Source organism: Pinus tabuliformis, chromosome 1_1 (genome assembly GCF_031772625.1).
Source record: "Pinus tabuliformis cultivar Carrire ecotype Pingquan chromosome 1_1, CPIR1, whole genome shotgun sequence".
Taxonomy (NCBI): Eukaryota; Viridiplantae; Streptophyta; class Pinopsida; order Pinales; family Pinaceae; genus Pinus; species Pinus tabuliformis.
Window position 1 is genome coordinate 103,581,076 of NC_142297.1, and position 10,087 is coordinate 103,591,162.

General features: G+C 40.4%; 1 protein-coding gene across 1 annotated transcript; it reads left to right on the forward strand.

Annotated features, from left to right (window-relative positions):
* Nucleotides 1-341: 341 nt before the first annotated feature.
* LOC149211853 (annexin Gh1-like) lies at nucleotides 342-2,341 on the forward strand. Its single transcript, XM_089388492.1, has 6 exons — nucleotides 342-417; nucleotides 520-665; nucleotides 954-1,172; nucleotides 1,480-1,693; nucleotides 1,827-1,918; nucleotides 2,111-2,341. The coding sequence occupies exons 1-6, from the start codon at nucleotides 342-344 to the stop codon at nucleotides 2,339-2,341; spliced, it is 978 nt and encodes a 325-aa protein (XP_089244618.1).
* The last annotated feature ends 7,746 nt before the right edge of the window (nucleotides 2,342-10,087 follow it).

Below are 10,087 nucleotides of genomic sequence, written 5' to 3' on the forward strand. Positions count from 1 at the left end.
TCGTTTGGTTCCACATGTCGCGACGGCACTCATTGTTGCAGCTGCCGTCGTAACTATTTTCGCTAGGTTTATTCAATAATGGTGTTTCTTTCAGGCAACTTATTTTTGATACGCCATGATTGCTTCACATTCCATCTTCAAAGTGTCTTTTCATTATTCGAATGGGATTGAAGTTGAAGTCCAGCTCGGATAATGCAATAATCTCCTCCATCGTGCTACGCTGCCTCTCAATAAATACCGAACGTTCAGTACTACCGTAGCATTCATCGCAGTTCGGATTATCTCGAAAACTACAAGTTAGTAGCAGAGTTTGAAGGAGCTCCGACTTCGAGAGCATAAAAATGGCTTATTGTGCAGTCTCATGCGGTGTCAACCCCCTGCAAAGGGAGTGTGAGGAAATCCATCTCGCTCGCAAAGGTATTCATCGGAATAGTTCAGCGCATTTGAAACATTTCTCAATTGCTGTTGTTGATTTATGGTTGTGATTGAATGATATTCCTTTCTGGTAAAAAATAATAGGTCAGGGATGTGACGAGGTGAAGATAATACAAATATTGGGAAGCAAAAATGCGCAGCAGCGGAAGGAGATAAGACAAACCTATTATGCAATGTATAAGGAAGACCTTTGCAAGAGGCTGGAGAAGGAGCTTCACGGCAAATTAGAGGTGCGTGAATATATATATATATATATATATAAAAGAGAGAGGGGCATAGTCTAGATGTATCCACTCTTTTCCAGGCTTCGTAAGGATGTAGTAGTTCCATGGAGGAACTCTGCCCCTATATTTGAAGTACGTTAAAATCTTAAAAATGAAGTGGTTCAATGAGAACCATACTGGTTATGTTTCACTGCACACTAAGACAACTCGAGGTAAATACTCTCCCTCATCCCTCCCTCCTGACATGTACTGTTGCAGTATAATCTTGTTTTGTCTTTTTGTTGATGCGTGGAGAAAGCCATTGTGTTATGGATGCACGAGCCAGCTGAACGGGACGCTATCATTGCCAGAACCTCCCTGGAAGGATGGCGCACAGATGATCGTGCTCTAATCGAAGTGATTTGCACAAGGTCCTCCACTCAAATCGTTAAGATTCGCGAAGCTTATCAGAAACGATATCAGAGGTGCCCTGATGATGATTTTTTCTGCAAAACGAAGGGTCCCTATCAAAAAGTTAGATGACGAAATATACCTAAAAACGCATCAATCACAGACCCCAAATGAAAAATCGAAGGTGCTCCCGGAAGGTTTTTATACCTCTGGCGATTACACTGAACATAAGTTTCATTTGATATTAGTATGTATCAATGTTGGCAGATTTTAATCTTATGACCTCTTAGGAATATCGAGATTATGAATAAACTTATTTTGATTTATTATCATGACTTATTTCAGAATATCTCAAATCATAAAGCTCCTATATATAATCATAAATTTCTTACTCGCTAATGAATTCGGAATTTTGATTTCATGAACACAGCTACTTCTGGCGCTGCTGAAAGCACACCGATGTGAATGTAAAGGAGTTGACATGAACAAGGTTAAATGCGATGCCATGCTGTTGTACGAAGCAGGGGAAGGACGTTGTGGAACTGACGAGGAAACTTTTATCCGAATATTCAGCAAGAGAACTGTCGCCCAACTACGAGCTACATTTGCTTGCTACAAGCAAGAACACAGGCACGACATTACAACGATATGCTTCCAACTGTCATACAACCCTAATTAATGGATCTGTCTCTCATTGCTGCAACTCTCGGAAAAGTCAGATTTTGCTGACTTGCTAGGTGACTGATCTGTGAGGTTTTTGACATTCTATACGACAACAGGCGCTCAGTAGGGAAACGCAGAAAGAATTTGAGGAGGCCATTCGAGTTACAATCAAGAGCATGTATTTGCCAGCTAACTATTTCGCTAAGGTATTACTTTTAGATGGATAATCTAGTCTTTCATTTTACTTTTGATTTTACTTTTGATTTATGTTAATATAGAGTTCTTTTAATATGTTTTTTTATGTTTTACGCATCAGATTATTCTTTATACAAATACATTTCGCTACCGAATTGCAATTATAGAATTGTGTGATAGCATATTTGTTTGATATTCTCCAGGAGCTTCACAGAGCAATGAAAGGACTTGTAAATGACGAATCTGCAATAGCTCGTGTAATGGCGACTCGGGCAGAGGTGGACTTGAAGGAAATCAATGTGGTGTATGAGAGAAAGTATAAAATGAGTATCGTACAGGCATTCCACCAGGAGATTTCTGGTTATTTTAAGAACTTTTGCCTTGCTCTTACCGTTCGCGCTGGCATTCCCGCGCAGGAGAAAATAAACAACTAACACCAAAAACGATAACCGCACTTCCCGTATAAATGGATAACAGAACCATAACGCCAAAAACGATAACCTCAGTTCCCGTATAAATGGATACCAGAACCAAACAGTTGCTTTACTTCGTTTTCCACAGTTTATCCATCGGCATAGACAGAGGTGCAGGGAATAGATGCAGTAGATCTCCTATCCTATGCATCAGAAGTACAGGTAGTTTCGGTATTTCCAGAACAGATCCAACTACTTATAACCTACTTATAACTGACCGTTCAAGTTGTGATCCAACGACCAAATGCTTTTCAATCGTCTAACATGAAATCGGAAGGTGCAGAATGATGCAATGTGGCAGCCAGGGTAGTTGATTCGTAATTAGTATAAAAATTAAACAATTAGTACATTGTCTGTGCCGGTTAAGGTAGCTATCTTGTGAAATATTTGGATGGATCTCAATTAATGTAACACACATGTAATAGTTGGTTATCCACTACAACTTCCTACATCTATAATAGTTGGTTATCCACTGTATTTCACCAATTCCCTAGTCCTATCTCCTACATTTACCAATTCCCTAGTCTTATCTCCTACATACGCTCATAAACATATAAGGATAATTTGTTTGCCTCCCAGAAAAGCTAGTATGCTAAAATAACTAATCACAAAAATTAAACAATTAGTACATTGTCTGTGTCGGTTAAGGTAGCTATCTTGTGAAATATTTGGATGGATCTCAATTAATGTAACACACATGTAATAGTTGGTTATCCACTACAACTTCCTACATCTATAATAGTTGGTTATCCACTGTATTTCACCAATTCCCTAGTCCTATCTCCTACATTTACCAATTCCCTAGTCTTATCTCCTACATACGCTCATAAACATATAAGGATAATTTGTTTGCCTCCCAGAAAAGCTAGTATGCTAAAATAACTAATCACAATAAACACATTATCATCTCATGAAAACACATTATATAGAGAGGGAAACTGAATTTATATTCCATATAAATGAAGAGTACAATAACAAATTATACCTTTGGTGACAAGTGCTCTTCTATGATTCCTTAACCTTCCCTCCTTGGCTTACTCGTAGACTAGGATCATTTATTAAGCATGAAAGGACTTCTTGGTAACAATACTCTAGCGTAATAAGGTATTCCAATCACCTTATCCTCCCTTCCACCCTTGAGTGGGCCTTATATAAATAAGGTATTCCAATCACCTTATCCTCCCTTCCACCCTTGAGTGGGCCTCATTATATAGGTCATTCCTAGACATGGAAGGAAGAATTTGGACACTTAGAGATGAGAGAAGCTAGGAAAGTTCCTCAATTATTAACCCCCAACCAACTCCTAGGTTGAACTGATCATCTTAGGAAGGCTTAATTATAGAAAATAAGACTCCATTACTCCATGCAAGAAGACATAATATATAAGTTAAGAAAAGAGTAACATGATGTACATTGGCATGGAGTGATGGTATACATGATGATAGAAGGTTGGGAGTGATGGGATGTCTAGCTAAGCATAAACAAGGGTGAGAATGGATGCATTCAATCCAACAATTAAGGTAAGTTGAGATAAGCTTCCTCTCACTATAGGGACTGGAAAATAGGGTTATAACACCGACATGATCCATTGGAATTTCTAATATTCAAAAATTTGTGACTAGTCTAGGACAATCTAAAACACATAAACTTTAGCAATTTAGCCAAGAAATATGGGAAAAAAAAGTATTCTTTCTTACAACGAGAATGCTGAGCTTTTATTCTGAGGTGATTTATAATTAATCCCATTCAATGGTTAGTCCCTTGCCTCACCTCGATATTGATAGGTAGCCTACTAAATTCAGTGACAAGGAAATTTTTGTCTTTGGAAATATATTCAAAGACTAAAGACAAAGGGTCTCCTTTTGCAACAAATGATGAATTCCAAGCTTCCTTGTGGGAAGACTCTAATGGAATAATACATTGTTGTTGTCAAATGGTAGAAATACCTAGTAGCATGGTTGTTATGACTCTCATCTTTCAAATGATCCAAGTGGATATTGGTGGCCACCCGCCTATTCCACCTAGACCTCCAGTTGATTTCATTTGTTTCCTTGTTTATTGCAGCATTTACTACTTTTAGCAGTTTTCGGATCCTGAACTTTCGTAGCATTTTTGACCCCCATAATGACATTTTTTGAGCTCCACAGCAGGCCCATAGTTATATGGGCCTGTCGCAAGTCCTGTAGCATTCGGAGAGATCTTTCTAACAAGGTATCGTGTGCGCCAAACAATGATAATATGACCAAGTTACGACCTCGGGAAGTTGGCTACCCAACTAACCCCAAAGGGGCCCACAAACTCTTAGCGTTCCATCTCCTAGGGTAAGGGTTTTGGTTGTTTAGGGGTTTCCCTTGTTGTTCAATAATAAATAGGCCTTTGAACCTCATTGTAACACAGTTCAGAGGCATGTAGCCACCACATATCTTCTCAAAGATAAGCTACAATTGCCTGAGCCAATTTATTTCCATTCTGTTTGTAAGCCTATTTTAGTATTTTGATATTAATGAAATGAAGTGTTAATTATGTCGCATCTTTGTGATTATGGTTATATATGTAATTTGTTGCATTCTTATTTAATTTTAGATTAGTGGTATCAGAGCGTTCTTCTCTTTCTCAGTTTTCCTTTGCATGTCCCCAATGAGGTCGAGATATAAGGAGTTAGGGCTCAAACCAGTCGAACTTTTGCAAGACCAGCCTCGCAAATCCTGATGACCTCCCATGGTAGAAGAGAAGAAAGACGAGGGGGCAGGAGATCCTTTCAAAATCTTGCTCGAAGAATTCCTTGAGCGACATAGGAACACGACGATGGACAAATTTTGCCAAATCCTTCAGCGGCTACCCAAAGGCATTGCATTTCCTTCTAGTAGCCACTTTGGAAGTGCCATACCCTTTAAGGTACAAGTTAACTTTGGCATACCCATATTTTAAGGTCAAATAGATATAAACACCATAGATAAATGGTTAAATATTCTAGAAGGATATTTTTATGTTCATGATTTTTCCATCCGAGAAAAGATTACTTTTGGACTTCTCAAAGCTGCCCCCCATGTGAAGGACTGGTGGGAAACCTACTCTCAGAAGAAGGATGAAAGTACACCCTCACTATTTTCAGTTGCACCCACTTGGAATTCGTTCCGGGACACCATCAAGGAGCAGTACTACCCTGTAGAGAGCTATGAGGATAAATACATAAAGTGGATCACGCTGCAGTAAGGAAAGGACCAAGACATGACAAAGTTTACCAATGTTTTTCATACCCTTCACACGAAGCTGGTTATCAAGGATTCTGAGTGACATTTGGTACTCAAGTACCATGATTGTCTACACAGGTATATCCAAGACGAGATGGAGCTCCTGGACATATTCTCGCTCGACACAACATACCGATATGCTGTCAAGATTGAGAATAATTTTAAACAGAGGAAGCGAGACTTTGGATCTATGAATCTGAAGTAAGGGAAAGTCACCCCCAAACCATAGGGAAAAGGACCCAAGATATCCTGCCGAAGCCACAAGGAAACAATAGCACCATGAAGGCAAATAAGGACACAGGAAAATGGTGTGAGTTCTATAAGAGCTCCACTCACAACACAATTGAGCATTGGGCCAAGTAGTCACTAATGGTCGAGCTGAAGGCTTCCCAATCACACGCATGCTCTCACTCTGAGTTAGAAACCGACAAAGGGAATGATGAAGGGAAGAAAATCATTGATGCTAAGCCCAGTGCCACGTGGCCACCACCAAGATCCAGAAGAATGAGCTTGAAGATCCAGAGGAGGGGGAATGCCTCTTCCACTCACAGATGTGGGTGAAGGGTTCTCCATTGCAGTTCATTGTTGACATCGAGAGCCAAAAGAACTTCATTTTCAGAGAGGTCGTGAAGCGGTTGGGCCTACCGACTACAACACATCTGTAGTCGTACACCATCGTGTAGCTTTACCAAGGATTAGATCTCCACATCAACTAACAATGTTGTGTTCCCTACAACATCAAGCCCTTCACGGATGAGGTACTATGTGATGTTTCTCCTCTTGAAATTCGTGATGTATTATTAGAATAACCATACTTGTGGAAGCGACATGTTGTATATGAGTCTATACCTCTCTCTGTGGTTATTACTTTGGGAAATAAATTGTATAAGATACAGGAGGTAGCCCTGCCTACCACCATCTCTTTGATCTCTACAAAGAAATGCAGTAAGATCATTTCACAAACCAAGAAATTTGTTTTCCTTATGATTCACCCTCAGGGCAAGAAGAATATTATGGCCACGACTTCTAGATATGACTCCTCCGCACAACAACAACAGATGGACAAGGTCGTGGAGGAGTATAGGGACATTTTCACCTCATCTACGGGGGTACCTCTTCACTGTTAGGTCAAGTAATCCATCGATCTGACCCCTCACGCGTCGCTACCCAATGGATCAATCTATCGATGCTCTGTTCTAGAGAACAATGAGATCAAGAGGTAGATTCTGGAGTTGTTTCAAAAGGGGCACATTAGACCAATCTCGTCAGCCTATGGGAGCCCAATTGTATTCGTATAGAAGAAGGACGGGACCTGGAGACTCTATATTGACTGTCGAGTGTTGAATAAGATCACTGAATGGAATATGTACCCAATCCCACAGATTGATGACCTTTTGGACCAGCTCAAGGGGGCCAACTATTTCAGCAATATTGACTTGGAGTCCGATTATCACTAAGTTCCTATTGAACCCTCCGATGTGTGGAAGACTACCTTCAAATCCAAGGAGGGCCTTTTCAAATGGGTAGTCATGACTTTAGGGTTGAAAAATTCCCCCGCAATCTTCATGATATTGATGAAAAACATCTTGCGACACTTCACCAATGAATTCGTGGTGGTGTATTTAGATGAGATCTTGATCTCAGCGAGCATTAGGAAGAGAACCTCCATTATATTCGACAGGTCCTCCAAACCCTGCGACAACACAAGTTGTGTGCCAATTTGGAGAAATGAATTTTTGGCATGACCCAGGTTCAATATGTAGGGTACATCATTGATGATCAGGGTGTGCATCTGGACCCAACCAAGATACAAGTCATTCAGGTTTGGCCAGCCCCAACCACTCTAACAGAGGCCATAATTTTCTAGGTATTTCCAATCTCTAACGTAGGTTCGTGTTGGGGTTCTCTCATTTCACTTGGCCTTTAAGGCAAGTCACTAAGGGTAGAGTGAAAGAAAAGTTCTTTTGGTACGAAACCCAATAGAAGGAATTTTCTGAATTGAAGCATCACCTCTTCTCTACATGAGTGCTCACATTACTAGACCCATAGAAACCATTTGAGATTTATATAGATGCCTCCGACTATGCTATTGGTGCAGTTCTTACTCAACAGGGGCATCTAGTGGCTTACCACAGTGAGATAATTTCAAACACACTCTGAAATTATGCCACCTACGGAAAAGAAATTTATTCCATTGTGTAGGTTTGTCGTCAATGGAAGCATTACATTATGAGGAAGGAAAGAGTCATCCACACAGACCATTGACCCTTGAAATTCATACAAAGACAAGGGAAGTTGTAGAACTATCACCATCATAAATGGTCCACATACCTACAACAATTCCATTTGAACATTAAGTACAAGAAGGGAAGCACCGATAATGTTGTATATTGCCTCAACCGATAACCAGTCATGGTGCTGAGGACTATGCTCGACTCCTGTGGGCACGAGACTTCTGGGTGGCCACATATTTACAAGAGCGATCCATAATCCAACAACACATACCAGACACTCCTTGAAGGTAAGCAAGTACATAATTTTCACCTTCAGGATGCACTGTTATGCCACCTAGGATACATTTGTGTTCCTTCAAGCAAGCGTGCAAAGATGATTTGGGAGGCACACTACAGTCAAGTCGCTGGACATTTCAGAGTAGATAAAATAGTGGCAGTACTGCAAAAGTATTTTTATTGGTTGAAACTTCGTCAGCATGTTGGGAAGTACATTAGATCTTGCACTGCATGCGCCATTTCCAAACCAATCATCAAGAAGTAATGCCTATATACTCATCTTCCTAATCCTAGTTGACCTTGGGAATCCATCTCCATGGATTACATGTCGGGGCTTCCTTCTACTAGGCATGACAATGACTGCGTTTTCATGGTCATCGACAACTTCTCTAAGATGGCCATTATGGAGGCCTGCAAGAAGAGTATCACAACAAATACCACTGCTAAGCTCTTGCCTGAGTGAGTGTGGGTACACTTTGGGATCCCATAGCCCATTGTCTCAAATAGGGACAATAGATTCCTAAGTGCATTTTGGTAAAGTCTCATGTCGATGTTGGATACCAAACTTAATAAGTCCACAACTTTCCACCCCCAAATAGATGGCCAAACAGAGGTCATCAATAGGGTGATCGTACACATTTCATGCATGTACAACTCGAAGCATCCACACACATGGGATGAAAGCTTCCCCTATGTCCAGCAGAACTACAACATAGCTCTCCATATCTCAATGGGCCACAACCCCTTTTAGGTAAGGCTAGGATTTTAGCCATTATGTGCCTTTGATGTGGCCATACCATTTGTAGCTACAAAGGAAGATTCAATTCATGTCCAATATGAAGTCGACAAGGCTAACAACTTCATTGAGCCCATTCAACACATCCACCAATAGGTCCATGCTATATTGGACAGAGCCAATGCTAAGTACAAGCAACGCCATGATCAACATCGGGTGCTGCACAAGTTCCAGGTGGGCGACAAAGTTTTGCTACATTTGTAGAAGGAGCACCTCACTGGACCCCACCACAAGCTTTTCCCGTTCCGATATGGACCATACACCATTACCAAGGCTGTAGGGGAAAATGCCTTCGAGCTCAGCATTCCACCATTCTTTGGTCTGCACTGAGTGTTTAATGTAAACCACCTTTGGCCATACTTTCCATCATTGCAGGATACATCCGATATTGCAAAAAAACTCACATCAACAGAGTTAAACCCACTCTACATGGAACAAGCCAAAAGTGATCATATCATGGACATGCAAATCAAGAACACTTGCCAACAGACGATCCAAATATATCAAGTAGTCAAAGGAGGGAAACTCCTTCACTAGGGTAAGTGGTTCACCAGGGACCATGTTCAACAGAAATTTCCTCACCTCATGGAGGCTCTACACACAATGGGGACCATTGCTTCCTAATGAGGGAGGACTAATCTAGGAGGATATTGGTGGCCACCCACCTATTCCACCTAGACATTCAATCAGTTTCATTTGTTTCCTTGTTTATTGCAACATTTACTATTTTTAGCAGTTTTTTAGGTCCTAAACTTCAAGAGCATCTTTGGCCCCCTAAACGACATGTTTTTGAGATTTGCAGCAAGTCCATAACCATAGGCATGGGCCTAATATTGGTAAAAATATTGAGGGGGGGTGTGAATCAGTGTTTACACTTTCATAATAATGATTTTCCTTTTCCAATTGTATACGCTATTTCACAGAAGCCAACCAGTGTATGTTTGCACCTTTAAAGAATGAAACCAGCGTATATATAATAAACTTTGATAAATAGCTAATTATTTATCTTAAATCAGAGTGTGATGCATTTACTAAGCAGTAAACAGATGCAGTAAGAATACGATAAATCAACACACATGAACACCAAGATTTTTTAGGTGGAAACCCAATATGGGAAAAAACCACCACTGTTGTTGTCAATCTTCAATCT

Coding starts and splice junctions, on each gene's coding strand:
- LOC149211853 (XM_089388492.1), top strand. CDS start 342: ATGGCTTATTGTGCAGTCTCATGCGGTGTCAACCCCCTGCAAAGGGAG. Junction 1,173..1,479: donor CGAAGGGTCCCTATCAAAAA/GTTAGATGACGA, acceptor TCATGAACACAG/CTACTTCTGGCGCTGCTGAA. Junction 1,919..2,110: donor CAGCTAACTATTTCGCTAAG/GTATTACTTTTA, acceptor GATATTCTCCAG/GAGCTTCACAGAGCAATGAA.